The sequence below is a fragment of the Stegastes partitus genome, unplaced genomic scaffold (genome assembly GCF_000690725.1).
Source record: "Stegastes partitus isolate 25-593 unplaced genomic scaffold, Stegastes_partitus-1.0.2 Scaffold1506, whole genome shotgun sequence".
In the NCBI taxonomy this organism is placed as follows: Eukaryota; Metazoa; Chordata; class Actinopteri; family Pomacentridae; genus Stegastes; species Stegastes partitus.
In genome coordinates, this window is record NW_007579237.1 from 170,122 (window position 1) to 185,902 (window position 15,781).

At 40.3% G+C, this 15,781-nt stretch overlaps 1 protein-coding gene across 1 annotated transcript; it reads right to left on the reverse strand.

The window, feature by feature from the left end:
* Window positions 1-415: 415 nt before the first annotated feature.
* ptpa (protein phosphatase 2 phosphatase activator) lies at window positions 416-15,644 on the reverse strand. The gene is made up of 9 exons (XM_008300173.1): window positions 15,598-15,644; window positions 13,585-13,694; window positions 13,115-13,201; window positions 12,356-12,481; window positions 12,161-12,278; window positions 11,164-11,263; window positions 10,280-10,404; window positions 7,922-8,022; window positions 416-1,633 (listed from the first exon to the last, which is right to left on the reverse strand). Exons 1-9 carry the CDS (start codon window positions 15,620-15,622, stop codon window positions 1,469-1,471), a joined length of 957 nt encoding a protein of 318 aa, XP_008298395.1. The 5' UTR covers window positions 15,623-15,644; the 3' UTR covers window positions 416-1,468.
* Window positions 15,645-15,781: the final 137 nt, after the last annotated feature.

Consider the following 15,781-nt stretch of genomic DNA (forward strand, 5'->3'; position numbering starts at 1 on the left):
AGTCTGAACATCTGAGGAACTATTCAAGATAAAACCTGAATGTTTTCTTGTTTCTCATCATGTCTGACGATGAAGAACATTTTTAAAACTATACGTTTCCTTAGTTGTATTTGGAGAACCGTGTTGTTATGCAGAGAACCGGTCCGTTCAGACTCCCGGCTGCAGTAAACCCGACTTCTTAGACGTCACGTAAACAAGAAAAAAACGAGACACACTTAACTCAGCACATCACATGTTTTTGCTTCTAGTTTCTTCACCACATCTGAAAGTTCACATGAGTGTGTTTTAAAACATTAATAAGTGAAAATGACTTTCCTTTGTGTTGTGCTTCCATTAAACATTAAACTGAATTGCGCTTTATACAGTTTTAAATTTTTTCACGCCATAACTCGTGGATTCGTCTCGAGCCTTTTGTCATATCGACAAGCTACACGTATAGAAAATAAGTCTTAACGCCACAGAATATGTCTTTTATATACATATTTACACTACATGCCTGACTTGTATTGACAGTATTATTTTCGTTAACTGTTAATCATTACGTTAATTAGCAGCACTACTCTTTGTTGGTGGGACTCTGTGACCTCAACAATGCCCCGCCCACAACTCTACCTGATTGGCTGCTTCATGTCTTAAGTAACAGCCAATCAACAATGAAGGCAATTGTTTACACAGAGAGACAGACGTTAGCAAAGCAACAGTGAGCTAACAGGAGTTGGTGAAGTTGTAATAAACACAACTTTACACTGAAAACGTCAGAATAATTCACTTGCTGGCGCCAGTGAACTTATTTTGCTGGAGATGCTAGGCTAATGCTAAGAGGTCAGCTGTGCCTCTTAGCTAGCGGCAAACGCTAGCTGTAGCACTGTAACATGTTTCTGGAGTCAGATTAACTCTGTTCATTCAAAAACCGAACAAGAAACACAAACATCTCCACAAACCAGGACATTAGCTGCCTTAACAGTGGCTGATGCTACGCTAACGGCTAGCAGCTAAGCTAGGAAGCTGCCACAGGTCACCCTGAAGCAGAGTCTGGAAAACAATAATTAATATGTCCTTAAGAGTTTGGCCTCAGTGGGAAATAAAAGTGTGAAACATCCGTCTGTGTTGATCAGAAACAGTTCATCCCTCAGTTTGTTTCATTAAAATGGTTTTAAATGCTCGTAAACTGAAGCAGCACCAGTAGGTTTGCTCTCAGTTTGTGGAAATCTGTGTAAGAAATCTGCACCACTGAGCAGATGAGCCTCCATGTTGGTCACGGTTGAGGAAACTCAGAAACCCGGAGAGTCCAAACTTTAGGAATAAACATCACATCAGTGTTTTATTTTACCTGCTCCACGTTGGATACAGGACGCTCTGCAGGACTCAAACGGAGACTCAAATGGACTCTGACTGGTTGTCAAATGTATGACTCTTTCACAGTGTTGTGCTTTTGGAATCAGGTTCTTTCCACCTCCATGTGGGTTTTTTAACTCTTCATTAAAGCAGCTAGAAGCTCCTCAGCGAGGGCCGGATGCAGACCTACCTCGGCCTTGTACATTTTGATCAGGCCCTGGTTGACTTTGGACCAGGAAGGAACGGCGCTGATGTTCCACAGCTGGTTGGAGTGTTCGGCGAACGGACCCGTCTTCATCTGCACCACAAACAAACAAACACAGAGCTGATGAAACCGACCCGAACTGATTAGAAACAGGTTGAATGACGGATACTGAAGTGGACCCTTTTGTTAAATGTCCAGGAAACATTTCACCTCCTGAAACCTACAATCAAATCTGGTTTCTGAGGATCTGATGCCCCCTATGCGGCGCTAAAGGTGCCGTTAAGAGTTTTGACACCAGTGTTGGTCATCAGGTCCAGTAGACGGTAAAAACAAGCGTTTACTGACGGGTCAGATGTGGATGAAGCTGCTCTGGAGGTCTGAGAGGTTTCTACAGACGTCTTTGTACTTTTTCTCCGTGTGTAAATGAGATTAGCATCAGAGTTTATTGTGAAAAACTGGATTTTTAAATGGTGAAGGAATCAGAAACCTGTTGGGTCTCGTAGAACATTTTGTTGTTCTTCAGGTCAAATTATTTAGAACAGTTTCTGCTCCACAATCTCTGATCTGCCTGAACTTTTTGCAGCATAAAATCTGGATATTTATAAAGATAGTTCTTCATTTTGAGCTTCATAAGTCAAATACTTTCTGCAATCATTTGCTTTTAAAGTCGACCAACTTGCAGCAGCTGTTTTATTTTTGTGGTACTACTTGTCCAACCTGCTCCATCAGGTATTAAAGTGAAGTTTTTTGATCAAGTATTTCAAAATAAAAGCATTTTATGTTTAGTTTTGTATTATTGTGACCTGCAGCTACATGTGGTTCAGAATACATCACTAGTTGACTTCTGCTTTATCAGGCTTTTCATGAATATGAGCTCAAAGATGGGACTTTTTTAAAAAGCAATATTGGAAAGTTTTCGGTATTTAAAGCTAAAATTGAACATCTAACTTAAAAACATCCAGAGCTTGTGATAAAAACAAGTTCAGAGCATTTAAGAGTGAGTAGAGCAGAAGGTCTGGGATGATTTAAGATGAAATAACAGAGATAAGAAGGTAAAGGTGAACATTAAAGTCAGAACCTGTCAGTCAACAGCGACACCATGATTCTGCTGCTTCGTCACTAAGAGCAGCGTCTTCAGTCCTTCGATCCGTCGTAAATATTAAAATGTTGATTATCGCGGTTTTAAATGTGACATTTGGGGGTTTGTGGAGAATCACAAACAGCTCTGATTAACTTCTAATCAGGCTTTAACGGAGGATCTCTAATTAATCTCCACATTCGGTTCTAATTTCACGCCGAGATTTTAAAGACGAGAGCGAAGAAAGTGTCGAAACAAAACCTTGTTTAAAAGGACGAAGCCGTCGTGGGTTAAATAAAGGTTCAGAAACACAACATGGACACTCTGCTGCTTTAACTCAACAGTCTGACTGAACAGGAAGCAGCCATCGGACCAGTTTGAACCCGATAATCTGAGTTATTCCAGTTTAAAAGATGTAGGTAGACCTTCCAGCCAAGTCCTGTAAAGTTCCTCATTTGCCGTCGATGTCTGCACCAGAGAGTTTTATTCATACGAATCTCTAGAAAGTCGCCCGTATCGTCCACTCTGGTTTGGCTTCAGCACCACCAACATCTGGGCTTTGTTCAGGAACTCCACCTGGTCACTAAAACCAGCTGTGTCGTCCTATGTGGTCTGTATTAGTTAGAGTTTATTGGGATTTATACATTATTGGTATTTTAGAGAAGTTTTCTATAAGTTAAAACAACTTTTTCCATTTTATTACTTTTCTTCTTTATTTTTTTTGTTCGAAAGCTCAAATCCAGATGTTTGTGTTCAGCACAAACTTTGTGTTTTCTTGGCGATTAGCGACCTGGCTGATTAGCATGGCCAGTGTTTGGCATTTTTCCAATTATCTGTATTGGTATAGTATTGATTGATTGATTGTTTGATTGATTGATTGTCACTCTGTGTTCTCAGAAATGTCTCTCAAAAAGAAAAAGAAAAAAAAAAACTGAACAAGAAACACAAACCAGGAAGTTAGCTGCTCTCACAGCGGCTAAGGCTAACGGCTAGCGGCTAAAAGCTAGCCACAGATTATTCCACAGTTTGATTTGGACACTTTTATCCAAAGTGACGTTCATCTGAGTAGATTAATGGAGAACGATAATTAATAATACTGAAAATAAAAGTGACAGAACACCAGGAGACAAACGGGTCGGTCTCAGTCCGTCAGATCCAAACAGAGGAGATCGTTTCATCCTCCTGTTTCTGTTTTACACATTTACTTATTAACGAAGAGGTCCAGTCACTAATTACAGGTTCTCTGGTGTTAAATGCTGTTAAAACGGCTCAAAATATCCGTTAACTTCCTCCATCAACGATAATCAGCGTCTGGATCGGCCCGAAAACAGTCGATCGATACTAGAAGGGCGACAATAATCTGAATATTAATAATAATAATGAAAATATGAGCATGTTCGGCTTTATTATCATTATTATCATTACCTCTGTTATCGCTCTATAGAAGATTTAAAACGGGTTTATTTGTCTTCTCTGCAGTTTTTCTTCTTCAAAAGTGTAAAAAGTGAAATTTAAGGACTCAACAGTCGATGAAGTCACATTTATAACAATAATTAGAATAACAACATGCAAATAAAAAGCTCCTGATTACACTTTTCTTATTACTGCATTGATTAATCAATGTGCTCCACAGAACAAAAGGCTGATTGTTTACCAGCAATCACCCGAATAACGGGAATAAATTCTGGATTTACGGACGCGAGGCGAGAATCTGTGAAAGTATGAATGAGGAGCGGCGCTGGCGGAGGGTTTTCCCACCGTCCTCTCCCGGGAGGCCGAGCAACCCGAGCCCCCAGAGCCCCGGGGCATCAATCCTCGGCCCCCTGCTTTTTCCATCCCCCTCCTCCAGACACTTTCCAGGGCCTCGCCTGAGAACACATGGGGGAAGGGCGGCTCGGCGGGCGGAAACCGAGGGGGTGGAGACGGCCGGTATTCCCTGGAGGAAGGACTGATTCACAGCAGCATGTGGGGAAGGAAGTGACTCATGTTCGGCGGCGCACACACTGCAGCCTTGTGTGGAAATAAAAAAAAAGAAAGAAACGGGTCCGAAGCGTCCACATGTGGGTGAAAACGCTTCGGCTGGACGGCCGGACCCAGCGCCGGTCAACGAGAGAGACCCAACGAGGCCAGAACGGCGTCCAGGAAAAGGAAAGAGCGGCTCGCAGCTGGTTGGATGCTGCAGACGCTCAGTCAGCGGTGGACGTGTCGTCGGGCCGAACCGGCGTCGGCGTGGCAACGACGCTACAAACACTACAGAGGCAGCGATAATCAGATAATGATGGGATGTGCACATTCAGCAGAAGAGTGTTCACTGGAAAACTAAAAGTCACTCAAACAAAAAAATGAAAAGAAAATCTGGAAGCAGGAAAAAAGAAAGTGGAAAACTGAAAAGAACAGCAAATATCTGTTAGAAACACAGATTTATAGCTGATTTATTATGTCAGGGTGACAAATTGTAAAAGAACAAATTACTTTTAGTAAGTTAAGTAAGTTTAGTAAGTTAGTTAGTTAGTTCAGATTTTACTTTTTAATTTAAAAAAAAAAACTTTTTAAAGTTTAAACTTTTTAGATATCTATAATTTAACAAAACGGAAAATCTGTAAAATAACAGTTAAAATAACATTTAAAATCATGATTTAAATACAGTAAAAACAGCAGAAAAATGAAATAAAAATGGTAGAAAATGCAACTTTCAAAATGGTAAAAAATGTAAAATTAACAGCAAATATCTGTTAGAAATATAAATGTTTAGCTGATTTATTAGTTTGACCTTTTGCTCTGAGTAAAAACATTTATTTTGGATTATAATTCAGATTTTTTTACTCTTTTGTTAACGTTTTGCAATTTTAGATATTATCTGTATTTTTACAAAACAGTGAAAATCTGTAAAATAACATTTAAAAATGAGTTACCATCATGATTTAAATACAGTAAAAAAAGCAGAAAAAATTGATTTAAAAACAGTAAAAAATGTGGAAAAGATAAAATATCTATTTCCATCTTTTTTAAACAGTAAATCTGTCCAGCTCCAGAATCACATGCTGTAAAAGGACTAATTACTGTTTGTGAAAATACACGTTTGGTGGGATTTAGAAATTTTTTTTATAATCAGTGTGTAAATTAATATTTGTTTCTGTGATTTCATAGATATATAGCCAAATAAAGTTTATTATATCTTATCTGTAAATCTACATTTTTTTTCTTTTAAATAAGGAAAATATTTGTTTGTTTTGTTTTTTTAATAAAATGGAAAATATTCATAAAGTAACAAAGTTTTTCCTGATTTAAATACAATCAATGTAATTTTACAGTCACAGAATGTAAATGTAAATTTTTACATTTTAATTTATTATTTACAGCTTTAGATTTTTTTTTTTTAGGTCAACATATAAATAATACTGGTTTGTGATTTTTTTCTACATATTATCTGTAAGTAAACAAAACAAAGAAAATCTGTAAAGCAACAACATGTTGCTCATTTAAATACAGTAAAATAACGTAATTTTACAAACATTGTCAGAATAAATCAGTATTAGTTACAGTTTTTCTTTTTTTTACATTTATTTATTTTAATTTTTTACAGTCAATTAACATATGTAGAGATTTAAAATGGTATCTGTTCAATTTCAGCTGAACATATTGAATAATTTCTGGGAGTTTTATTAGTTTTATTTTGATGTAAAGATTTCTCTTTTAGCAGGAATGTTGCATAAAGCATCCTGATAAATAATCACAATTAGAACTTTGCCCATAATAATGTCAAGTTATAATAATAATATTATTAATACAGCTTTCAGGACTCACTGCAGGAGTTTTACTTTCTTGGTCGACACTGAACTGATCACAAATCGACTGTAAATACACAAACACCAACGAACAGCCTGTTCTGCTCATTAGCTTTAGCTGCTCATTAGCGTTAGCTGCTCATTAGCGTTAGCTGCTGATCAGTTTCGTTGATCCATTCTATGCCCTGAACCTACAGCCGTCTGCTCCGACCTCGTAGCAGAACGTGGAGGCGTTGACCCGGCGGAGGAAGGAGGAGGCCGGTCCACGCTGGATAAAGGAAAAAGGATGCAGCAGCTCAGCGACGCCCTCCTCCACTTCCCTCCCCTCCTCTTCCTCCTCTTCCTCCAAAAGCCCAAACAAAGCTCCGGTTCCTGCTCTGGACCCGAACCAACACAATCCATCTGCTGCTGCTCCGCTTCCTCTTCCTGGACTGAACCTCGCTCAGCTGCGGTCCGACATGTATTTATTCCCACTGATGGACCTGAACCAGTCTGCTCGCAGCGTTAGCACAAGTTTACATGATTATATGATGATATTAATGAGCAGGTCGATTAAATGTCCTCTGACTGTAGATATACAGTTTAGTTCATTTAAATCAGCAGAAAACATCTTTATGTTAGAGACATCTACTCAGCTTTGTAAGAAAAAGTTTGCATATGAAGGATTGAAGATCATTTTTTAACTTATTTCCCAGTTTTGTTAAATTACAGATATTAACTCGTAAATTCACAGAGAAACAAAAAGCGCTTCAATTTACTGGTTGACTGTAAACGATAATAATGTCCACAACAAAAGTCTGTATTTTTATAAATAGCATTTTTTTCACACCGTTGAAATGTAAAATTACATTTTTTATTTTTTTTACTGTATTTATATTAATATTATTTGGCCAAATTTGAAAGAAAAAAAATGTGTGTTAGGGATTGAAAAATCAATTTAAATTAATTAAATTTTAACTTATTTGTTATTTTATACATATATATATATATGTTCCCTGTTTTGTAAAATTATAGCTAATTTCTAATAAAATCATATAAATAAAATGTCAATTTAAATGTCTGCAGTAAAAAATAAGCTAAAATAAAAAGAAAATGAATGAATGAAATATTTAGCTTTTTTACAATGTGTGGTCAGACTTTCACTGTATTTAAAACAGCTAAAAAATAATATTTTAAAGATATTTGCTGTTATTTTCACTGCTTTTTACAAAATTACACAGTTTTTTGTTGTTTTTAAAAAAAATAGTTTTTCCCGTATTTTCCCCCTTTTTAAAAAAAAAAAAAAAAAAAAGATTTATTTACGTATTTATTTAGACGCGTGTGGAATGAATGAGTTTTAAAACACATTTTCTACTTTTTCCAACAGGATGTCTGTTTAAAATGCTTCACGGTGTCCGTCTCAGACACAGGGAGAGTTTCCTTCCTGTAGGGGGCAGCAGCAGCTCGCTGGTCTCCAGGACGAACAGCGTTTATCTTTTATTTTACTTGTAATAAACCATTATTATTGTTGTTTCCCACCTCGTTGATGAACTTGATGCACTCCAGGAACATGTAGTCCTGGTGCTGCTCGTTCACCACCCTCTCGTCGATGAAGTGTCGCGGCTCCAGGGTCGGATGATCTGCGGGAAGACGATGGCCTGTTAGTTCACGTGTCGGCCAGCGGGGGGCAGCGTTCACCTCGACGTGTTTATCAGAGCCATGTGGGCTCACAACAACAACAACAACAACAACATCATCATCATCATCATCAGGGGCTGCTAATGAGACAAAGCTGCTGCTCTTTAGCTCTTATTTAGCTCCTCCTACAGTTAAAACTTTATTCACACGTTTACAGAAACAAACAGAAAACTGGAAGTAAAACGTTTAAAACCTTCTGCTCTGATCATTTTATGGCCTTTAAGTCGTTCTAATCTTCCTTATGTAAGCTCCAGTGTGAATTATTTCAGACTTTTCAGGATAAAACACCTTCAGAGAGCAGCGTGAAGGATTCAGCGCCATCTAGTGGTCGAGTCGCAGATTACAACCAACTGAGGATAAAGTGTTCGTGTTGATCCATCTCGTTATAACTTTCTCTTACAATTTAACATGGTGTCTGTGAACTTTTAGCTTCATATATCAAATAATTCCTGAGATAAAAAATCTTTTAAAATCACCCGTCTACCATCTTTCAGCAGGTTTTTATAGAAATCTGAGTGTTTGAGCAACGACATCTGAGGAACTATTAAAGATAAAAACATGAAAGGTTCCGACTCTGAGCTCATATTAAGTCAACTAGTGATGTTTTCTGAACCACATGTAGCTGCAGGTCACAATAATACAAAACTAAACATGTAGAATGCTTTTATTTTGAAATATTTAGTCACAAAAATGAAGAAAAAAATCTATTTTAACTGAACTTTCAAAACTGATTGAGCAGATTTGACAAAAACTAAAATATCAGCAGAAAGCAGAGTCCTGGAGTTTCACACTGGTTCTCCAAAAACAACTAAAAACAAAATAAAATCACAGATTCTCAATAAACGACGCGATAAATAACAGATTCAGGTGTTTATCTTTCACAGTTCCTCCGATGTCGCTGTTCAAACTAATTTCATGCTGAAAGTGGGTCGACGGGTGATTTTTTAAAAGGTTTATCTCAAGAAATATTTGATAAATGAAGCTTAAATTTGACAGTTAACATGTTAAATATCCACAGTTTGTGATAATAAAGTTTAAAACAAGCCGGAGACGGTTGAGCTGATGAACCCAGACAGAAGAACTCGACTGATCGGCTGTTTGCTTCCTCGTCTCGTAAAACATAGACGATATCCGGCAACATTAATAACTATTAATTAATCATTTTTGTTTGTCTGTCTTTCAGCAGCTTCGTCTACATCTGACAACAATCACGCCACCACCAAGCGCTTCACGTCAACAACCCTGATGTGCTTATTTCGTCTCAGAGCTGCTCCATAACTACGTGGAAACTCTATTTATCTGTAATAATATGACTATAATGCTTTTCTTTTGCCCACCATCTGCACACGGCCAGGTCCGGTGAACAGCACCAGAACCTGCAGAGTCTCATTTCCCGCATGTGGCACGATGACGTCACCAGAACCGTCCAATCAGAGAGCTCCCCGTCGGGCCGTGTGACTTCTCCGTTTGTTTGAGTCAGCGTGGACGAAAACAGGGCAAAGAAACGTTTTTGTTCACTCGGTCCGACTTCAGCTTCAGAACCGAGGCTGGAACCGGACAGAACTCGGGCTGAACACGGGACCAGTTCATGGCCCGTTTACTGGGAGGGTAAATAAGTTGTAATGAGGTGTAATTATGGGAAAGTGCGTTTTCTGGCAGCGCAGTAGCTCAGGTGGGTCTGGGTGTCAGTGTTTGGTGTCAGACTGAGGACCTCTAGTGGACCGAACCTGCAGCTGCACCATCACAGGCAGAACCAAACTTTTAGAACAACCAGCTCTGATTCGACTGACAGTTTAACTGCATAAAATATGGATATTTATAGACATTTGTGAGAATTTTAACTGATATATCAAATACTTTCCGACATGTACAGCGTTCAACAGACGTATCAGATCAGCTGATTCTCACTCAGCTCTCCACGGTTCACCGTTCTGAACTCCAAACTGGATTCACCATTTTATACCCAAACCTGATCCACTGGGCCTCAGTGAGGAGTCAGAAACCAATCAGGCAGAACATTCAGCCACTAAAACTAACTGTTCTGTCCGAGGATGCTCTGGTGTGTTTTCAGCATCCTAAACATATAAACATCCCTCAGATCTTCCACTGTCTCCAAACATGTTCATGTCTTCGTTCTGTGAACCCGTTTCTGTCTCTGCATGCGTCTGAGACACAAGTTCAGACCACCGAGGCTCTTACCTACGAACTGGGAGCTTCCCCAGATGAAGGGCAGGAACTGGAAGTCGTCCAGACCCCAGACTCCTTGGCTCCCGGCCGGTTCCATCCTGTAGGTCCTCTGCAGCTTCCGCATCACCGACAGGTACCTGGAGACAGAACCCACCAACAGAACTACATGTTGGTCACGTTCCAGCAACGTGGGACTAAAGACGGAGCAACAAACCATCAGAAACCTTCTGCTCCACCGTCTCTGGTTTATATCATAAACTCTGGACATTTAAAATGCTCTTCACATATTTAACGGTGACAAATCGATCATTGATCACATTTTAACGTCCCTTATTTTATGCTTTAAAATATTCAGTCAAATCAGAGATAATCAGAGAAAATCGACTTTTTATTCTGCAGTTATTTTCAGAAATTACATGTTTTGGTTGTTTCGTATTCAGCACTGAAGGAAATATCAATAAAACTGACATTAACTCAAAATATATTGACTTTCTAATTTAGAGTTTTTGTTTTTGCAAACACACACAACAACTACAGGTCTGTTCATAGAGTGTTTAATGTAATCTAAGAAGGAAAAACTAAACTAAAAATAGAGTTTAGTCAGATTGTTCCTGTCTTCCTGTTACTCCTTTAATCTGGTTGTAAATGAAGCTGCTGATGCCATAAAGCGGTCCAGCTCAGTATTTTATCAGCTGCACTAATTGTAGAGTGAATTATTTTGAGACGAGTGTCTAAAACCACCTTTAGATTTACATTTCAGCGCTTCGACAGGAACCTTCTTAAACCTCTTTAACTGTGACCCAAAACCAACCAGTGAAATGAGGCTGGACTCTGGACATAAGGTCCTATTGGATAAAGAAACCAGCACACCGACTGCACATTAACGAGAAGCTCACCGGTTAAAAACCTGAAAGACGATGGCCAGCTGGTCGTCCACTCGCAGAGCTCCGACCTTACAGAGGCAGCAGAGGAACGCTGCGAAGGCGGCTTCATGGCCTGAGGAGACAGAGATCAGAGAGCTGCAGGTTCTGGATCCGACTAGAACGTGATTTAAAAATCAAAACCCCGACAGGTATATGGGACCAAGTGGACGCCAGAATACTGAAAGACTCTGGTGGGTTCACATGTGGCTGGTATTAAAGTTAAAGATTCTAATCGTGTCTAAACTACAGCAGCTCCTCTTTCTGTCAACTCTGATCAGTTTCTGGGTGTTCGTGACTCAACGTGGGCTCAGTTTCTGCTGCACTACAACACATTTATGTAAACCTGGTGTTAAAACGATAACATTAGATAAAACTTTATGAATCCAGAAGGAAAAACACAAAGCAGTGCCTCAGATGTAGAAAGCAACAAGATACAAGTACGATACGACACTGAAAATACAATAAGTAAACAGAGATAAGACTGGAATAGAACAGCAGATATATTATATCACACATGATGATGAAATACTGCACCTCAACCTTAGTTAATAACTCATCAGGATTAATTAGAAAGCATAGAAATCACAACTAACACAGTTTTGGTTGGAATAACCCTTTAACTCCATCGGTGATTGGTTGTAAAGGGATGTTTGGACAGATAAGAGAAGTATTTGGTCAATAAGTAGAATTTTGAGTGAATTAAACCTTTAAAATCACAACTGGTTTGATAAAAAGTAGGATTTAAGTTTGAAATATGGCACCTGAAAGACAAGATCAGAATGAAATATTGCACGGTACCGAAACTGATCTAGAACAAAGTTTTGCAAACAACATTAATCTGATTGTTCAGATCCAAGCGTCTGATGTTTTAGTTTTCATTTCTTCATCTGGAGTTATTGAATAAACATCCTGACGTCTTTGTTGCTCCCAAATCGCCAACATTTAAAGCCCAAACTAATAGAACAGGTACCGGTTCCGTAGTCTATCCGGGTCGGGTTCCCCACCGACTCCTTCAGGTAGACGGCGATCTCTGGAGCCGCTGCGCATCGTTCGGCCGGCAGCACCGCCGACACCAAAGCCTCGGCCTCCTGAACACAAACACCATCAGCTGCCCGAGTTCAAACCGAGCTCGTTCACGGACGAGATTTAAACAGCGACGACTGACCTGGTCCAGTTTGGAGTACCAGGTCCGGTAGGCCTTGTTACCGAAGCGCGACGGCTGGTCGACCGGAGGGGTTTCGTTGATCCACCGGTCCAGAGTCGCCAGAAGATCCAACAGCTTCTCTATTGTCTGTCAACGACAACACGACAGCAGCTGAACCAACAACAGCTTCACCATCAGTCGAGTAGTTTTTCACGACCTCTTGTTGGGCCACAAAACATGGCAACAACTTGTTTACTTCAAAAGAGCTTATAATAAATCAAAAACCTAGAACAGTTTTGGGTGGAACAACCCTTTAAAACCATAAGTATGCAAACAGAAATTACTATTTGAGTGGAATACACCCTTAAAACCATAACTAATGTGTCAGAAAGTAGTATTTTGGGTGGAATAAACCTTTAAAACTATCAGTCATGCACTTCAATGAACCTGGTAGGGGGCGCTGTTGCAGCACAGTTGATGAAAAAGCAGGTTTTTAAGTGGTTCCACAGTAAAGATTCTGGTTTTAGTTTTTCTGCTCGAAGCGGTTTGAGGTTCTGCAAACAGCTCAAAATGTTCTTTATTGTTAAATACAAGCTTAAAACTTGGAAACTGGAACATTTTATGGACATAATTCAGTCTTATTAACCTGTTTATCAGCCTTCGTCTTTATTATAAAAGGTGTAAAACATATAGAACTTGTTTTAACTTGTTTAAGAAACTGATGATGAGCTAAAACTTTCCTCTTTAACCTCCAACAACAATCAGAAACAGAAAACTGACCTCAGACACTTTATATTCACACGTGAGCTTCTTTCCCTTCACACCTTCGTTCAGCGTCAGGACGAAGCCCATGTAGTCGGCGTAGGCCTGCAGGGGGACAGACGGGAGGACTTTACAGACCTCATGTAGTTTATGATGCAGCAGATGTTCAGGAACACAGAGCAGAACAATCAGACGGATGAATAAACTGACGCCGGCTCTACAGCGAAGGACCGAACGCTTCATGGAGGAAGTTTCTGCTCCACCGTCTCTGATTCGTCTGAACTGTTTATAGCATCAAATGTGGACTTTTTTGTGGAGTTTATCCTCACAGGTACATGAACAAAGACTATTTTTAAATCAATTTCATTCAAGGCTGACTTAAACTCATGCAGATGTCAGCTTCAGTACCACAGCAGCTCCTTGTTCTTCACACGTCTGTCTTCAGTTTGAGTCACATCAAACAAAGCTTTTTTGGATGTGAGACCTACCTGAGACCTCTTCCACTTGCCCATGTCGGGCACCATGCTGATCTCCTTCTTGGGCACCATGAAGGTGGCGCCGGCAGCGACTTCAGGTGCTTCATCTTCAGGAGTGGATCCTAAAATAAACAAAACCAACAGACGGCGTACTTGTTAGTGTTGATGTCATAACTTCAGATAAAATATGGCAGCTAACATCGCTAACTTTCAAAATAAGCAGCCGCGTTCTGGTCCAGTTGAACTATGATGCTCCAGTAGAAAGTGGATCCAGTAAAAACTACAGATGAGACAGTTCCACGTGCTGATACGGATATTTTTCTACATCATGTTGTGATTTCAGGGGCTGCAGGTGTCTCGGTGGTTAGCCCCGTTAGCGCCTCGCAGCTAGAAGGTCACCGGTTGGCGTCCCGGTGAGGACACCCGGGATCTTCCTGCGTGGAGTCTTCATGTTCTCCCCGTGCAGCGTGGGTTCTCTCCGGGTTCTCCGGTTCCTCCCACAGTCCAGAAACATGCTGAGGTTAATTGGTGATTCTAAATTGTCCGTAGGTGTGAATGTGAGTGTGCTTGGTTGTCTGTCTCTAAGTGTAGCCCTGTGATAGACTGGTTACCTGTCCAGGTGAACCTGCCTTCACCCTGAGTCAGCTGGGATAGACTCCAGCCCCCCATGACCCTGGTGAGGATGAAGGTGTAGAGATGATGGATGGGTGTTGTGATTTCAGATGTGCACGTCGTTTTGCACCCTGTATTTTGGTTTTTACATCACAGATGTTTCTACATCTTTGCACAGTGCATATCCTCTATAATGTATAATTTGCATATTACAAGTATTTTTACTTTCTTGCTCAAAGCCTTTCGTACATTTTAATGTTCCTTTGAATAGTTTTGTGCCAGAAATGTCCAGTCTCCCACGAAAACAAAAAGATTTTATTCTCTAAAGCAGGGGTGTCGAACTCTGGTCCTCGAGGGCCGCAATCCTGCATGTTTTAGATGTTTCCTTCTTCCAACACACCTGATTCAAATGATCAGCTCATCATCAAGCTCTACAGAAGTCTGATAACGATCCTGATCATTTGAATCAGGTGTGTTGGAAGAAGGGAAACGTCTAAAACATGCAGGACTGCGGCCCTCGAGGACCGGATGTCGATACCCCTGCTCTAAAGGAACGTCCTGCTTGAATATAATTAATAATAAATAAACAGACGCATAAAAACAAAAGCACTGTTTGTTTTCTTGTTAATTATTGTCTTTATTTATTCTGTTTATGCTGTCAACATCATTAAAAATGAGTTTAAATCTAATTAAATTCAGTTTTGTTTTTAAATTGAACAAATGTCAGTCAAATGTACCTGACTTAGATTTCAAATAAATTTAAATCTGAATGAAATTTTTAATAAATAAATTAATAATTAGGCAGGGTCGACTGAAACATGCGTTAGTGATGCATTGTGGGAAATGGAGGCTTCAGTGTATATTTGGAGCTTGAACTAAATCAGGAATTAAATCTTCAGTTCTGATGATTATTTAAAGTCAGCTTCATGGAAACACGTGTTTTGATCAGCATGTCGACAGTAATCAATAGCTAGATCAATGACAACAGCTAGCTTCATCAATATGTAGCATCAGCGACTTCACAAACACTCAGTTTAAGCTGCAGATGTTCCGAATAAACGAGCAGAACCCAGATGTGCTGCCTTGAACCTGCCCCCTGCAGGTGAGTCCACCTGTTAGCTAGCAGCGCAGCTAACAGCTCAGCCTGACGACCCAACGGAACCGCACCTACAGCTCAACTTCTACACCCAAACACCGAACCGAGTCCAGGTGACAACTTATCCCGGCGGTCTGCGTGTAGCTGTAGCACCGGACAGCGGCGCGGTTCGGTCCCGGTTCTAACCCACGAACGTCAAGTTAGTTCCCCGGTGGCAGTGCGGTGCGAACCGTAACGGTACCGGCACCAGAACGGGCGGGAGCACAAGCGGGGAGAGAAGTTGGTACCGCCGAGCAGAAGCATCATCTGAGCTTTACCTGACTGCTGCTCCGTTTCCGCCATGGCGAGGCTCGCGCTCTTCTTCGTGGGTTGATGTGAAGCGGCCGAGACTCGCCGCCGCCCCCTGCAGGCCGCCGGCGGGAGCGCGCTGCGAAAACACACACCTGCTGTCAGCTGAAATCACCACATCTTCACCACAATGTCTGCTTCACCAGCTCCGAT

Coding starts and splice junctions, on each gene's coding strand:
- ptpa (XM_008300173.1), bottom strand. CDS start 15,622: ATGGCGGAAACGGAGCAGCAGTCAG. Junction 13,202..13,584: donor GCAAGTGGAAGAGGTCTCAG/GTAGGTCTCACA, acceptor GTCCCCCTGCAG/GCCTACGCCGACTACATGGG. Junction 8,023..10,279: donor GGGAAGCTCCCAGTTCGTAG/GTAAGAGCCTCG, acceptor GTCTTCCCGCAG/ATCATCCGACCCTGGAGCCG.